The 17,444-nt window shown below is 50.0% G+C and overlaps 1 protein-coding gene across 2 annotated transcripts in view; it reads right to left on the reverse strand.

Annotated features, from left to right (window-relative positions):
- The window catches only part of GRIK3 (glutamate ionotropic receptor kainate type subunit 3), a 211,782-nt gene that overhangs the window by 21,093 nt on the left and 173,245 nt on the right, over positions 1-17,444 (reverse strand). For both annotated transcript variants that reach the window (XM_033115035.1, XM_033115034.1), the window contains exons 11-12: positions 6,293-6,516; positions 2,363-2,481 (exon numbers count right to left, since the gene is read on the reverse strand). In XM_033115035.1, the coding sequence (XP_032970926.1) occupies positions 2,363-2,481; positions 6,293-6,516 (343 nt within the window). The remainder of the gene's footprint in view (positions 1-2,362; positions 2,482-6,292; positions 6,517-17,444) is intronic.

Consider the following 17,444-nt stretch of genomic DNA (forward strand, 5'->3'; position numbering starts at 1 on the left):
TGTTAAAAATGCACATTCTCAGGCCCCACCCAGGACCTGTTGAAGCAGTGACTTCAGCGGGGGGGGGGGGGGGGTGCCCACAATGTGGGTTTGATAAGCCCTCTAGGAAATTTAGCTGCAGGCTAAAATTTAAGAACTGCTGCTCTAGAAGAACATGACGCATTTCACAGGCTTGTCAGACCCTCTGCTGTCTTTCCATGGACCCCTGTGTGGTCCCATGTTCAGAACACCTGGGACGCAGAACCCCTGGGTTCTTGAGTGAGTCCTGCTCCTAGCTCCCTGTATGATTGTGCGCCAGACTCTCTCCCTCACTGGGACTCTGTAAAGCACGGGGAGTCGTCCTTCCTCTGTCCCAGCCTCACACATATACCGCGATGCTGCAATGATATAATTTGAGCAGAAATTGTGTTGGAAATACAAGTGGTATACAAATACAAGATTGCTATGCGGTGACTTGCAGGAGGAGAAAATCAACATTTTTTGAAGCTCTTTGCCGAAACAGATCACTCTCCTTCATGACCTTGGGCGTGGAGCACAATTTAGATGAACCCTTCTAACTGAAGTAATTAACTAGGTGGCTTTCAAGAGATTTAAATAGCAAGTGACTCCTGAACTTTCCAGAATATTTGGACCTGCAATCTGAAAAGCGTCTGCTTTGATATGGATGTTTTTTTTTTTTCCTTTCTCAAAGAAATCACTCAAGGGAGAGGTTTTCAAATACACAACTATTTTTTTCCCTCCTAATCAAAACCTCACAGGGAATATATCAGGGGCCAGGGCTTTGAATAGCAGCAGGAGACGGAAGAAGAGAAGCTATTAACGCATTGTGGGGCTTCCAGGTCTCTCCCAACTGTCACTGAACAAATATGATGGACAAAGAAGCAAGGTGAAGCTTCGGGACACTCATTAATAGCGGGGACAGAATGAGGCACGTCCGGCGAGAGCTGCCTGTCACTTTCACCAAGGCTCCTCAGCTTCCTCTCCCGATCAGCCACTCCCAGCCTCACCTGCCTGGCCCTCCCCCAGAGGGCTCCAAGCGAGGGCTAGAGCTGCCCTCCCCCAAAGGAAGAAGGACTTATTTTAGTTATTTGCTTGGTGAGCTCCACCAGGCTCTGCTGGACCCGTACCTTGGCCCAAGTCCCTGCCCTGGCCTCTGCCGTGCATGGGAGATCATTCAGGTGGCATAGGCTTATCTTTTGTTTTCCTCCTGCCTTCAAGTGTCCAGCACAGTACTTGGAAGGAGGTGGGCACTCAGGACACAATGGAATTTCATTCCTTCCTTCATTCCTTCCTTCGGCATTGGCTGGTGGGTGTCTACTGAAGACCAGGGTTTGTGCTGGGTCCTGAGGATAGGGACCAGGACATTTTCTTTGCCTCTGGATCCCCTGCCCTCTCATGCCCCCTTGTCACCCATTGTCCTTCACTGGGACCCTAACACAGGTCGAGATTTTGGTTCCCCCATTTCCTGAGATAAGAGACTCTGGACATGTGACTGATAAGCAGAAGCAGTGACCACATGGCTCCTGGTCAGCAGAGCTGGCGAAGGCAGGGGTTGCTCTCTGTGGAGGTCTTTCCTGGCTGTGGGCCCTGTGCCCCGTGCCCACCTCCAGCCTGTGGTGTCTCTTCACCATTCTCCTTGAAGCCAGAGCAGATGTTCTGCTTTCTGAGATATTTGAGCAGCTACAGGTATTTCTAAAGGGAGGGTTACCAGCCCAGGGTCAGGTTCAGTACACTGGCCCTCCCTCAAGAGGATGGAAGAATATGGTATCCTTCTGATGCCCGCAGGCTAAAGTCCCTCCCGCAGACATGACCCTTCCTCCTCCCAGGCTCCCTACAGCCAGGTGGTCACTAAGGCCTGCTCCTGCTACATCCTGAAGTTCTTTTAGTCCTTCACCTCCATGGCCACTACTCCATTCAGGTCTCATCATCTCATTGCTGTAAGGGCCTCCCACCCAGCCTCCCTGCCTCTCGTCTCCCCCATCCTCAGCCCAACTTGGCTCAGCCAGATGCTATGATGAGGCCATCAGGGGGGGTCAGCCCCAGCAAGCAGGAGGCACTGTGTCCACCTCAGTCGGAGCAAGAGGAGATGGGGATAAGTCCTGCGTACCATGGTTGGGGGTGGTTCACCTGCTTTAGCCGTAGAACCTGAGCTGGCCCAAAAAGAGTAGTGGTGGAAGGGGCGGGCGTGGGGCAAGGGCACACACCTGGGTGTCTAGGTATCTCCCTCCTGCGATGGCTCGGCAGGTCTGAGGCTCCCCTGAAGTGCGGGCTGACTCCACTGACTCCATAGAGGCTGAGCCCCCCCTTCCCTGCAGAGGAGGGCCCCTGGGAGAGGTGACCGCCCTGGGGTGGGGGCACATACCTTGCTGCATCAGGGACCCCATCCCGAACCAGAAGCTATTGAGCAGAGTGAAGTTGTTTTCCACCACCTCAGAGCCAGGGTTGCAGGGATGAGCATCGTACCACTCATAAGGGCTGAACCTGCAGCAGGAAGAGGGGGGCAGTGAGGCTGAGCTCTGGGGCGATGGAGGGAAGGGGTGTCCGTGGCACTCCAGCCAGCGGTTTAGCAAGCATTGATGGGCTGACCATGTTAGCATCAATTTCTTCACTGCTCTGCTGGGGAGGCAGGGGATGGGAAATCAGGGCCATTCTGCTCCTTGTTCTTTACTGTTAGGGCCTTTTGCTGGTTATCAACGTAATTCAGCAGTACCTCTTGAAATTAAAAGTGCACGTGCCCTTCAACCCAGCAATTCTGTGACTCATTATCCATCCTTGAAAAAACACTCCTGCATGAGCATAAAGAGAAGCGCACGGGGGTGTTTACCAAAGCATTGTTTGTAATAGCAAAACACAGGAAACCGAACTGTCCTTCAATAGAGGAATGATGACATAAACTATGCCAGAACCGTTCTTAGAAATATCATGCAGCTGATAGAAGAGAATGAGACAGGGGAAGATCTTCAACACGTACTGTTTGGTAATAAATAAATAAATAAATAAATAAAAACAAGAACAATATGATCACATTTATATAAATAGCTTTCTAAAGACACAGCTATCCACTTCTTTATGTACACTTGTATATAAATGCATATAATGAGTCTGGAAGAATCCGTATCTAAAAAATATCAGTGTTTTCCTCTGGGGAGGGGAGTTTTAGAATGGCAAAAGGAATTTTAGGGAAGCCTGTTGCTTTACATGTATTATATGAATTTTAAAAAATGAGACCGGGTGTACTAGTCAGGGGATAACTTCCTAAATTATATAAATGTCTAACCACTATGGTATACACTTGAAACTAATATAATATAATATTGAATGTCAACTCTAATGGAAAACTTTTTAAAGTGGGGCAAAATTCAATAATATTATGATAGCTACAGTGTCAGATGGTTGCTGGACTTATGCTAATCACTTCTATAGCACAGGGAACGTAATCAATAATGTGGTAATAACTCTGTACAGTGCCAGGTGGGTGCTGTCGAATAACTATGATGTAAACCTGAAACTAATATAATATTGTATGTTAGCTGTATTTTAATAAAAAAATCTTAAAAAAATGAGAACGGGCTTCTAAATTACTTGTATTCTTTAGTTATTATTATTTATTATTATTTTAATATTTATTTACCTTTTTGAATTACTTGTTTATTACTTAAAACCTTAAAATGAAAAAAAAAGTAAAATATACTCTTCATAAAATATTCCAACTGTATTTGGGAGGATGCAATGAGAAAATAAAACTACTCCATGATCCTATACCCTGGAGAGAACAATGTGCTGCTGTGCTTTTTCAGGGTTTTCTCTCTGAATGTACAAATGTGTGTATGACAGGGAAAAATTGTTACTTAAAGCCTCCCACTGCCTTCTAAGGAAGAGAAGTCCTGATAACTGGAGGGGTCTTTGTTTTTGGCCGGAGTGCCAACTGAGGAAATGTAAGTTGTGGAGGAAGCTAGAGCACTCTGGAGAGGTGGAGAGACCCAGGAAGAAGTCTCCAAGAGGCTGGTGGGGCTGGTATGACATGAAGCAGAACCTCCTGGTGGCAGAAAAATGCGTTACTCAATGCTGAACCCCTGGAGCTGGGCGGCTACGAGCCAGGCCAGACCAATTTGCAAGATGGTCAAGCCCTGTGCCATGCCGGGGTTGCCATGGAGTAGCTCTGGGAACCTGCCCACCTTGGCAGAGCCCATCTCTTGGGCAGCGGTCCAGCTCTCCAGCGGCCATCATGGAGTGGTCCAAAGGACACGGGCCACATGGAGAAGGGGACAGAGGGCCACATGCACCATACAGATGTGCTTGCTGTGTTTGGCTCTGACAGTGTTGTGAAAAAGTCTGAATGTCTCTCTAAAAATCATGAACTCTGCAGTGCTGGCACCGCTTCCTGCCTGGTGCATCCGTGGGAGCCAAGCAGCGGCTGTCCCTTTTGCCAGCTGTGTTCCCTCCAGTTTGCTCCAGCCTCTATCACTCCCTACCACTCAGCCTGCTCCACTTTCTCATGCTTCCTGTCTGGCTCTGCCAGGCGCCGCCATGTGCCACCCATGATTTAATCTGACAGGTCTTGGTCTGAAACCTAACTCTGCCAAGGAAAAGCTTTCTGACTTTGGGCAATGACTTAATCTCTCTGAGCCTCAGTTTCTGCTTCTGTAAAGTGGGAATAACTATACCCACCTCACAGGACTGTGTAAGGATTTCACAGGATGAGTGTGAATTGTATTATGTGAGTGCTACACAATGTGACAGTTGTACTATAACGTTCTTTGTAGCTCTGTGGCCCAGACCCTTGCCCTCTCCTCTCTCCTCATGTGTCTCGTGTCATTCCAGCAGCTCCAGAAATCCAATCTCTCTCAAAATGTCTCCCCAGCCTAACCTTGGGAAGCAGGCTCCTACCTTCCTGGCCAGGTGGGACGGGGTGAAAAGCAGGCTCGGCTGCCAGTAGCTGATGAAAGGGCAGGCAGGAATGGGAGGGGGGTGGGACACACATCAAATGGGCAGAACCGATACTCGAAAAGCTTGTGCTATTTTTCGAGCGGTTGGGAGCTGAGAAGATGGCTGGAGCTGCTAAATGTATGGCAAGAGTTGTGGAGAGTGGCTCCTGGCTTTCAAAGGCTTGTAGACCCTTAGAGACAAGAAGCGTAATGAAGGCCTCTCTGTGGCAGGCTGGGCTGCCGGCTGGAGGGAAGCCGGCCGAGAAGGCAGGCAGCCCCAGGCCGGCAGGCAGCAAAGGGCTTCAGAGGCAGGACAATTTCAAGTCTCCCATCCTTCCCTTTGGTCTCTCTCTGTGTGGGAGGGGGGAGTGAAAGCGAGTGGGTTGGGGGGAAGGTTTTCAAAGAAGACCCAGGAGAAAAAAAAAGGCTGAAACACCAAGTCCTTGGATCTCAAATTGCCTCTCTAGAGAAGTCTCTCTTTGTATCTTGTTAGGATTTAGAGTGGGAAAAAAAAAAAAAAAAAAAAAAACCAGGGCAGAGGCTTGGCTGGAGCCTAGAGGGAGGGGGATGAGGGCCCAGCTCGGAAGGGGTGGGGGAGCTGGGCCCAATAGCCACCCACTGGGGGCAGAGGCAGAGGACAGATGTCTAGATGACCAGAGATGTGGGTCACAGATAACATACTTGGTGACTCAAGTTCCAATGCCAGAAGTGTCCCTTATTGGTAGGATTGCCTTAGCAAGTGTCAGATGTCTCCTCTTCTAATTATTTAATTAAATACTATAATGGCTGTAAAGGGCAGAGCATGGTGTTTGGCAAATACTAGGTAAATGCTAGTAAACACTGAGCTCAACCTGTGCCCTAGTGACTTTCTACTAGCATCGTTCATGTGGACAACGACTTGTGCAAGGGTTTTGCTAGCATGTCACATAGACAGGTAGGTATGTACATGTGTCATGCTTCTGCATGTGTGCATGTGTGTGATTCTATATAATACTGTTCCCCTTGCTGTTGCAGATTGGACACAGTCCTTTTTTCAAGTGTCCAGCTCCCTGCTGGGCCACCCAATGCCTCTGAGTCTGCAGTATGGGGTGCCTGGTTGAGGAGGTAAAACTCTGGGCAGTGATCTAACCTCTCCAAGCCTGCTCATAGGAGCTGGGGTACAAGGGCTGCCTGTCAGAGTCATGGACATAGATGAGGGTAAGCATTGGGGGGTTCAAGCGTGGGGGACCATGGGCTATTCCCTGCAGGACATGAAGGGATCTGAGAAGGAGACAGGAGTGTGCATAGCAGTGGTCTGAGTGGGGACTTGCATGGCTCCCTAAACCTCCAACCGCGGGCCAGAGCTCTGGCCAAGGCATTGCCCTTACCTGGCGATGACAAAGAGGACACAGCTGACACCCAGGTAGGCGAGGAGCACATACATCCAGATGTCTGGGGACAGGGGGTTGAGGAAGGAGAAGACACTGGGGTTGGTGCCATTGGGCTTGCGATACAGGATGCTGACACCGAGTGTCATAAAGGGCTTGGAGAAGTCGATGGCCTTCTCGCGGACGTGGGTGATCGTCAGGGGCGCCACGGCCAGATCTGCCTTCTGCAACGAGAGAGAGACAGACAGAACGTGAGCAAGGCGTAAGACTAGCAGTGGACAGGGCATTCCTTCTTGGAATGGAGTCCGTTGTCTGAGCTCCGCATCATTTCACCACTCTTCAGTTTCAATGTTTACTAACCGTTTTTCAGGACCAGGCCATACCTGTGGTGCTGGGAAGACAATGATAAATTAGACTTAACCCCTGTTCTCCAAGAGCTCATGACCTTGAGGAAGATGACAGTGGCATAAGCATGCACAGAATGGATCCCTGTGAAAGCTGTAACCATATGGTCTATTCCCAAAAAGGTGTTTTGTCGAATAAACACAGTTCAGCAACCTACAAACATTTAACGATCACTCACGTTCTTTATTTTCAACTTTCAAATATCATGAAGTGTTTGCCACAACAAGCCTTATTTAAATGTTTTCTCCTCTCCACTTCTTAACTGCTTCATCCCACTCAGGATATTCTAAATCTCCTAGAAGCCCCGAAAACCAGTTGGGCAAAAACAATGTCCTCCTTGAAGGAAGAAGGCAGGGAAGAGGACAATTCAGAGTCCTGTTTAATAGGTGAGGGTATGGAAGAGAGCAGAGAAGGAAAGGAAAGTGGTAGGGAAGGTTAAGAATGTTCCTATATCAATACACTTTTACCCGTAACAATTTTAATGAGGGTAATGATAAAAATTCTACCTCTTTGGTCTGAGCTTTTCTGGATTAAAAACCGACAATCTCTCATTCCTATCTTTCCAGCCTTCCCCCACTGCTCTCTTTCTAAAGGAGGCTCCATCTAACTGTTTCCTGTTGACCACATCCATTCTCCACCTTCATGATTTGCACACCTGTGCCCTGTTGAGGAAACTCTCTCCCTGTGGTCTCTTATCATCTTCCATATTCCTTTGCACGTGCTGCCTCTTCCAAGAAGCCCTCCCTGATGCCTCCAATTCTAAACTCCCGTGAAATTCAGTTTGTCTGTGGTAAGGTTCTAGCCTGCTCAGTGTGAATAGCAGTATGTGGCCATGTGACCTTTTGTCTTATCTACTTATTTACCATTGAGTTTCTAAGCACAGAACTCTGGGACTGTGGCTGATTCGCCGCTTCATTTCTCAGTTTTCAAGTCCCATCTTAGCCTCTGTAATATTTAATTAATAGTGTTTCCCTCTGAGAGGCTGCCCCTTGGGCTCCTGTGGCTATTTACACATCAGAATGTGAACCAAGTTATGACCTCCATTCCTCAGAGGGGGCAGGACAGAAAGGGAGGCTGGGTCCTAAATACTACCACTAAGGACCATTTTGCTAAGGTGTGGGGGGGCGACCTCTGAGACCCCCTCCCAAGACAATAACCTCTAGAAAGCTATCCACTGGTTTGATCCAGATCTATCCGTCCATCCATCCATTCACCATTTTATGAGACTCACCAGGTCTTAGGGATCCAGAGCTGAGCTAACTAGACTATGTTTATTCCCTCATGGGGCTTGCAGTGTAGTGAGAAAGATGGACATTAGTCAAACTGTTTACTAAATGGTAGTTGTTAACACTATCTCTGACTTCACTAATCCTAGAATAGGAATCAGAAACCAAGTCAAAATCGGACCTCATGGAGGAGAGGACTGGTAGGGGTGGAATCCCAGCTTCTAAACGGCTCTGCAGACGTCCCAGGTTGGGGGTCACTGGGAAACACAATCATGATGTTGCTCACCCCAATGTTTCTCCTTCTACACTTGGGCTCCTTGACACTTGGAGCCCAAGGATTCCATGAACCTCAGAACTTGGGAAAGGCAGGGAGGAGGAGCCTATTACAAGGGTTATTTTATACTGGGATCTTCCTTTTGTAAATTTCTGAACGTGTTGAGCTGAAACTTGCCTAGTTTTGAAGGCAGAGGAGGAAGACGCGGTCAGCTGCTCCCACCCTAGATCCCCCAGGGCCCTCTCAGCTCAGGCTGTGTATGAAGGAAAGCAACAACAGGAGAGAGAAGTATCAGGGAAGTTCGCTAGAGGGACTCAGGTGTGGCCTTCAAGCTCTACTGTGCACCAGTCTGCAATGCAAGGTGAGCAAGAGTCCTAGCCCCTGCTCTCTGCAGCTTCCTGTCAAGTGAGCCCCTTTTGGAGGCGTGGATAGGACTCTGAGAGGGTGGGAGCGGGGTCAGGCCCCCTAGAAGGTCTCTTTTAGGCCTGAAGTTCTAGGATCCTCCATAATGTTGGCATGACAAGGGTGTAGTGGGCTTTTGATTCTAGAACTTGGCCTCCTCCAGCCCTCTCCCTTCAATGTACATTGCTTTGGGGTGGGGGGTTCTGTTCTGACCCCAAATTCATCATCACTATTCAGAATGCACTTGGAACTGGTCTCTGGGGCCTGAAGTGGAGTCTTGGGAAGAACCTCAGCATCCACGGTGGCAAATCTTCCTTTGGCGTCTGATAGCAGGTTGGATGAGAGTATTAGTTACTGGGGGGATGAAGGTGTCTCCAGCCACAACTTGTTTCATCCACCAGAAGTGTTTCAGGATTGGTAAGGCCCACGCAGAGCCTTCAGAATCTCCCTACCAGCCTTTCTGCTATAAGGCAGTTAGGGGCAGGAGCATCTATGGCATTCTGTGCCTACAGCCGCAAGACAACTGGTCAACCTGACCTTCTTCATGGGGAATTTTGATATGTGTTCTCTCTCGGGCTTCAGGAGGGCTGAAGTTCTTCACTTCAATTTTGGTTTAGGCAGGAAATACTACATTTCACCACTGGTTATGATTTCCCTGAAAAAGGCATTATTTTGTCCAAGTTCCTTTAAAAGAGCAGAACAGATGTCAAGCCTTTGCAGTTTCAGTTCATTACTCAGAATGAAAGGCCCCATCTTGGCAGGTTCTTTCCACTTGTGCAAGTTTCCTTTGAGGATCATTCATAAAATCACATGCCGTCAGAGCTGGACAAGAGAACTTCAAGAACATATATTCCAACCCTCTATTTTTTATGGAGGGAAACTGAGGCTCAGAGAAGATCCAAGGTCTTTGCCGTCATATTTACAGTAATCACATCCTCGAATAAACTAAACCTCTGACTTGTCTAACACATTTACTGGTCTTGTGGGTGATTGGGTGGCCAATCCTGCCTCACTGAGAACATTTCCATACTTTCTCTAAACCTGTGGACCAGGCAGGATGGCCCTTCCAGGACATTACTTCACCCCTATAAGCTGCTTTCCACTTACCAAGACTCTGTTAGGACCCGCCTGTCTCCAGCTCTACTTTACCCTTGTACGAGGCCACTTGGTCCCACCTGCTCTGTCAAATCCCCAGCGACCAGAACTGAAGGCAAGAACAACTGAACCAGCCACAGCTCCATATTTTGGCCCTGAGCATCCAGCCACCTTGGTGCTGGTTGGGCCCTAGCCTTGTATCCCAGACTGAAACCTGGGCAATCTCCTACCAGGTTCTAAGAACAGACTTGTGACAGTGGTCTCAGTTCTGACAACTGACCACTGATCGGCCTTCTCTCAGGACAGGGGTCCTCCCCAGGGACTCACACCTGCCTCCTTGAGTCCCAGGTTGCTACCTCCATCTCTCATCCCTGTTGGCACCTGCCTACTTGGGTTCCCAAGTATGGTCCCCGCCAGATTCCCCATCTCCGTGTTCTGCCTCTTGGTTGGGATCCTCTAGGGCACCTGCTTGTTCAGACTGTGACCTCCTGTAGTTAAAAATATCAGGTTGGTGCAAAAGTAATTGCGGTTTGAAAGGTTAAAAATAATTGCAAAAACCGCAATTACTTTTGCACCCACCTAATAGGAAGAACTGCTATCTCAGGATGTTTGGTATAGACCAAGCATCACGTGTGCTAAGTATATTGCCATATGAGACCCTCCCAGCCGTCTCCCGAGGCGGTAAACGTTAGCACTACATTCCAGATGATGATACTGTGCTTCAATCAGGCTAAGAGGTTTGTTCAAGATGCGGAGTGTCTGAGCCGTGACCTCCAAGCCCAGTGCTTTACCGTACAAACCACATGGAGTGGACTGAGATGAGCCCACCCCCGCCCCCAACGAATATGTGCAAGTTCTAACCCCTGGTACCTGTGAGTACGACCTTATTTGGAAATTGGGCCTTTACAGAGGTAATCGAGTTAAGATGAAGTCATTCTGAGTTCGGGTGAGCCCTACAATGACAGGTGTCCTTGTAGAAGAGGGGAGGGCACACAGATACACGCAGAGGAGACCATGTGACCATGGAGGCGAGATGCGCGTGATGCAGCTACAAGCCAAGGAATTCCAAGGATGGCCAGCCCCACCAGAAGCGAGGAGAGAGGTATGGAACAGGTTTCCCTCAGTCACAGAAAGGAACCAACCCTGCTGACACCTCGATTTCTGATTTCTGGCCTCCAGAACTGACAGGGAATACATTTCTGCTGTTTTAAGCCACCTGGTTTGCGGTCACTTGTGGCAGCCCTAGGAAACTCGTACACCTGCTACTTAGACCCTGGGCAAGATGCATGGAGCTTCTTCCTCCTCCCGCTGCCAGCCGCTCTCCAGTGTCTGTGCCATTCTGACGGGCGGGCTTTCTATGGCTGGACCCACCCTGCCCTGTCCTGAGCCCAGGCTGCATTCCCAGAGATCTGAACTTGACTCTGGCTCCTGACCATGACTGCCACGGGCCTACCCAGCATGCACTTCACACCGCCCGGTGGGGCTCGGGAGCCCCCTCGCTGAGGAACATGCTGCTTTACCCCTCCTTCCCTCCAGATTCCTCTGCTTCTGCTTCCACAGCCACCGAAGGACACCAGTCTCCCTTCCCCCACACATGCAGCTCTTGTGCCCGGTGCTCTGTCTGCTGGCTCTCTGGCCACACGTCTGGTATGTGGTGTCCACGGAATTCCCTTCCACTCGTTTCCCAAGGTGCTGTTTCTCCAGTAGAATCTTTCCCCATCCCCAAAGCTGTTTAACTGTATGTCAAGACTTCCCTCGACCCTTTCTTAGGATAAGAAATTCTTCTTATGGGTTCCTTGAGCCATTCGTGACCTAGCCAGTGCTGTCTGACAGAACTTTCTGCAATGAGGGGAAGGCTCTGTATTTGTGTGGTCCAGTGTGGGAACCACTAGTCGCACGTGGCCATCAGCAACTTGACATGTGGCTTGTGGAACTGAGGGACTGAATTTATACTAGTATTTAATTAATTTTACATGAAATAACGTTACTATTTTAAAATCAATTTTAATTAAAGTTTAGATTTAAATAACCCCCTGTGCCTGGGGGCTACTGTGTTGGGAGGTGCAGCTCTTGCCCTGCCTTCCTCTCCAGCCTCAACTTCACCATGGTCTCCCTTGTTCTCTTCCTGCCGGCTTCTTTCAGACCCCAGGCCGTGCTCTGTCTCACCTCAGGACCTCTGCACGTGTACTTTTCTCTACCTGAAAGTCCTTTGCCCCCAACTCTTTGTTCAGCTAATGCCTACTTCTTCCGATCTCAGCTCGAACATCATTTCTATAGACAAAACCCTCAGATAATATCAGGCCTTCCTGCTGGTTACTCTCGTAGCACCAGGTAGTCTCACTCCTAGCACTGATCAGAGTTATGATTTTAGAGGTACTGGGTGATTCTCTGGGTCTTTCTCCCCTGCTAGACAGACCGTACGCAGGGCCAGGGCCTGAGTCTTTTGACTGTTGTATGCCCCACGCCTGGCACCGTGCGGGCCCTCGGTAGAGATTTGGGGACTGAACAGATGGGGATATTGTTGGTTGAGGAGAGACATCCAACAAGCATGTCTGAGCACGTGGCAGATTAGAAGAGGGTAAAGCAAGGCACAGACGGCGTCTGCTGATGACCCCCGGCCTCCAAGCTTAAGACAAACAGTGCCCCTTGAAAGGCCCTGGACGTTACCCTGACATGCAACAGCCTCAACGACCCACACATCTGAGTAGAGGGGAAATGAGAGCTAAAAAATTCATGAGTGTCAACGAACGACTCAGCTACTAACACCTATGATTGACGACGGCTTCCTGAGCGGACAGCAGCTTCCCTGCCTAACAGTGAGGAACAAGGAGGCCCGGGCCTCCTTACCTGCCACGTTCCTCCCTTGGAACACTTACCTCGGCTGAATAGTTACATCTAGTCGTATGCTCGTAGACTACTGTCTGTTTCCTCCACTAGCATGTCAGACCCTGAGGCTCAGGGGAGGGCTCCTGCTTGTTTGTTCACCGCTTGTATCCATAGCATCTAGCACGGCGCTTAACTTAATAAATGTATTGAATAAATTAATACATTGAACCATGGGAACACTGGAGGTTTAGAAGTGCTCAAGCGCTCCTGCAAGCACTCTCGCAGGGGCTGCGGCATAGCGGTTTTCAGGGGGTCGGGTGCACCGAGCCACGGGTGGTATCTGCTGATGACCTACCAGCCAGCCGCCACACTTAGCAATCAGCCCTGATACCGCTGACAACTTTGGAACAGCTCGCATGTGTCTGAAGAAACATGACAGGTGCTAGAAAATTCCTAAGTGTGATGGAGGGGTCATGTACCCGTGCTTCGCACGTATGCCTCCTGAGCTGATGGACACCTGATGGTGAGAAATGAGGCCTGGGCCTTCCCCAGGCCAAGGAGAACAGCTGATTCCTTGCCGGGGCTGTCCTATGTCTGTTGTCTAGGGTGGCTCCGCAGGTGTTCCGTGCTTCAGGGCACACTACAAGGGATGCACTCAGCACAGCCTCCATTCCCATCTCTAAAAGAATCCCCCTTCCTGCCACTCCCTGTGTCCACAAGACAGGTATCTGCCCAGGTCCTGCCCCAGTGCAGTCCTGCCAATGCTCCAGAACTCCTGATGAGGGCGGAGACTTCAGCCACCTCAGCATCCCCACCCAGGTCGGTACCTGTATCCATGCCCTGGGCATCTCCTCCTCAGTCTTGCAGTCTCAGCTGAAGAGTCACTTGCACAGGGAAACCGGTCATACACTCTCAAAGTCCCCTTCCCATACACCCCTTTGTAGCACTGATCAACATTTTAATGAAATTTAACTTGTTTGTGCATTGTTTCCAGAGGGCAAGGATCATGTCTACCTTGGTTGCTCCTATATCTCTAGTCACCATCCAGGGCTGCCATGGCATCAGTGCTTGGCTCAGAACCCTCTCAAGCTCCATAGCAGACTCTCTGGCTGTGATCAACCCCATGCAGGCACAAGCTGACGGCATCTCACCTCCTGCCACCTGGGCACCTCTTGCCCCTATGACTTCCCATGGACGCGGCTGCAGGGTCCTGATTGGCTCCCATGTCCCCCATGCAAAGCCCAGAAATGCATGGAAGTCAGGACCACTGCATAAACCTGTTCCTCATCCTCTCACCCTGAGAGATCGTCCTGAGACACACGTTTTAAGACTTTCCTGGGGGGCAGACTCGTGGATCGAGCGGTTAGTCATACTTAGTGGCGACAGCTCGGTAACGGGTCCTGGCACGGGCTTCCCCTCCCTCCTGCTCCACTTCCCTGCTTCTCACTCTTCTCACATCATACTCCCTGACTAAGTAGCACTACCTAAGCCTCCGCCTCAGGCTCTGCTCTCCAGGAGCCCAGACTGAGACTTTGCTCCAGAAAGTTTTGTGGAATGAAGGAAGGAACAGATGACCCTCAGCGCGAGGACTGGCACGTTCTAGCTGCTCCCTCTGACCTCAGTTTCCCTCTTTACCCCTGAAGCTCTATTGCTACTTAGTGCCTTGTCCTCTCTTGCACCTGCTTGTCTGGACCTGGAACCCCTGCCAGGCTCTTTCTAGTCCTTTCCCAGGCTGGTCTCTGCTTGCTGAGTCCTGGCAGGGGACACTTCTGCCATGAATCTCAGTGCAGCCCCAAGTTCTTCTTGCATCTCTCACCTGCTTACCTGGTCATCCTCAGGCAGACCCTGAGCTTCCTCAGAGCTCTGGGCAACCTGGCTACCCTGCCAAGTATCCACCTTTGCAGTCCATCCATTTCCCCTGCCTTCAACCACCTTGTCCCATCTAGGACTCTGAGCTCTCAACATGCCTTGCTTCAAAGTATACTGGCTAGCCTGAAGGCGGTGGCTTGGCAGAGCCTTTCCTGGCCACACAGAGGTTTGAGAACCCTTGTAACACCAATTCATGCAGGCCAGAACTAAGGCTGGCTCCTGATTGGAAGGCAGGGGACACAGTGGACGACGGGTTCCCGGCCTTGACCCCAGACCCTCCCCTCACTCACTTTGGAGGGGAAGCTCAATAGTCATGACCCCAAAGCCACGTCTCTGGGGAAGATGTGCAAGTCTGGGCGCTTGCTCACACATTCATCAATGCCCACTCTGTGTATGCCCAGGCCTGTGCCAGGTGATGGATGGGGCAGGAGCCAAGTATAGTCCATTGGGCACTCACTGTCTGGAAGAAGTTCAGGCAGAGAAAATGGCACTTCGAGATTGGCGACCCTCTCTGCTCTGTGCTGTGTTATGGAGAGGCAGAGGGGACAGCTGAGCAGTGACATTGTTTTCATAGGGAAAGGAATGACATGCCAAGGCTATCCAGGATCATTCCTATTCCCACCTTGGTCCAGCCCCATCGACGAACCAGGGAAACCTCCTTATGTATGGAGGTCAGACAATGAAGTTCACGAACTCATCCTAGAAAAAGTGCTACATACCTCGTTGTTGAACACCAATCACTATGGTCACTTTCGAAGTACTCCCCTTGGGAAGCTATGCACCGACGCCAGCGCCTAGTCCACCCCTCAAAGCAACTCTGGAACTCTTTCTCTGAAGTGACCATCAGAGCTGTCGTCATATTACCCTTGATGTACTGAATATCATCAAGATTTATTCCTTTCAATATTTCCTTTACCTTTAGGTAAAGAAAGAAGTCATTGGGGGCCAGATCAGGTGAGTAGGGAGGGTGTTCCAATACAGTTATTTGTTTACTGGCTAAAAACTCCCTCACAGACAGTGCCCTGTGAGCTGGTGCATTGTCGTGATGTAAGAGCCATGAACTGTTGGCGAAAAGTTCAGGTCATCTAACTTTTTCACATGGTCTTTTCAGCACTTCCAAATAGTAAACTTGGTTAACTGTCCAGTTGGTACAAATTCATCATGAATAATCCCTCTGATATCAAAAAAGGTCAGCAACATCGTTGCAACAAGTTTGTGAATTTAATTGTCAGACCTCATACTATAGTTAGATGTAACAACTTAAAGATAAAAGAACAAATGGCTTCCTGTGGCCTGGAGGACATTTATGCATCCCTGTAAGGACAGGTTCCTGCTCCCTCTCCTCCCTGCCCACTCCACCCCTCTGATTCAAGGGCCAGAGAGAGCAGCCAGGACAGGATTCCTGGGTCTCTGAGAACAAAGTCTGCAGGAGGCCAGGCCAGGAGCACACAAGAGGGTGACCCTGTACCCTCAGGAGATCACCCTCGTGCCAACTCATGGATGCTGTCATTCCTCATCTCCCATGACCTCCTGCCACTTGTGACCCTCTGTTCATATCTGTCCAGTGGCCTCTCGTTTGGCCTCTGTCACCCTTGCTCTCCTGGTTCTCTTCCCTTCTCTGACCTTGCCAGCTCAGGTGTCTTGTGGAGTTTTCCTTTTCATCTCCTCCTCACACTATCATGCAGTTCAGGGTCCCACCCCAGGTCCTCATCTCTTCTCCCCCAGCAATCCCCGTCTCTGTCTCTGTCTGCCAGAGTTCTCCCTGAGGCTGTGCTGATAACTCCCAAATCTCTCTCTGAGTGCCCAGCCATATGACCAGCCACCAGTGGGAGCCCAAGCCCAACGTGATCTCAGTACCTCTCCTAAAACCTCTGCTTTTCCAGGAGGCTCTTATCTGGCAATGACACCACTACCGCCCCCACTGTCCAAGCTAGAACCTCACACCTTGTCCTTGAGTCCTCCCTTCCCCTCATCTCCTTCACCCAACCAATCACCAATCCCACCGATTCCACCTTCTCATCTCCATTCTGTGCCATCTACTTCCCCCTTTCCAAATACCAAATGCTGAAGCCACCATGCTCCCTTCACCTAGGTACAGCGATGGCCTCCGGACTGGTTCTGGGTTAGCACAGCGATTTTCCTCAAGTGCCAATTGATGTCACCTCCTTGCTTCACACCTTTCACTTGTGCCTGGTAGCTCTCAGGATTCAAATAAAATCCCCCAGTTTAGCACCCAAGACTCTTCGAGGCTTGTCTCTTGCCCTCTTTCTTCAGTAGCAGCCTCTCCTCTTAGATTCAGACTCTCTATGCTTACAGCTCTGCCTCTATACTCCCCAGCAGGATCCTGGGCGCCTGGTGCCAGAACAGAAACTCTAGGTGGCAGGTGTCCATTGGGACCAGCCAGTGCCGGTTAAGTAAGGGGTGATGCGTTGGTGTGTGCCTCAGTTCCCTATGAGTCGGATCAATGTGAGTCAGCAGCTCCTAGGTGGATTCAGAGGGGCAAGGCCTAGATCCCAGACCATTGTGGCCACCAGGGTGACCATGGCTGGCAAACCAGCTTTCCCACTGCTGTCACCTTCACCCGTGTACGTACTTTAGACACATCCATTCCCTGCTCTTGGAAGGAATTGCTGATGACCAGGACAGCTCCCACGTACTGAGCATTTACTGGGGGCCGGGCACTCTGCCAAGTGGCTTTTGCACCGTATTTCATTATCTCTTCCCATGAACCCCAGGCAGAAGGGTTATTAATATTATTCCTATTTCATAGATGTGGAAATGGAGGCCAGAGACATTGAAGAGCTTTCCCGCTGTTGGCTAAAATGTGCTAAACCTGGAATTTGAACGCATTGCTACTGGATTTAAAGTCATCAAAACGCATGGGAGCAATTTAGAGGCATGGATGTGAGTAGAAGACTTTTGAGTGAGGGGAAATGAGAGAGAGCAGGCAGTAAAAGTGGAGAGAGAGAGATCTGGGAGAGAGATAGGGTGATGGAGAAATCACCGCTCTGTCCAATCTCGTTTGTTGCGCCCATAGTTGGAGACGACTAGGGGA

The sequence above is a fragment of the Rhinolophus ferrumequinum genome, chromosome 9 (genome assembly GCF_004115265.2).
Source record: "Rhinolophus ferrumequinum isolate MPI-CBG mRhiFer1 chromosome 9, mRhiFer1_v1.p, whole genome shotgun sequence".
NCBI classification, from domain to species: domain Eukaryota; kingdom Metazoa; phylum Chordata; class Mammalia; order Chiroptera; family Rhinolophidae; genus Rhinolophus; species Rhinolophus ferrumequinum.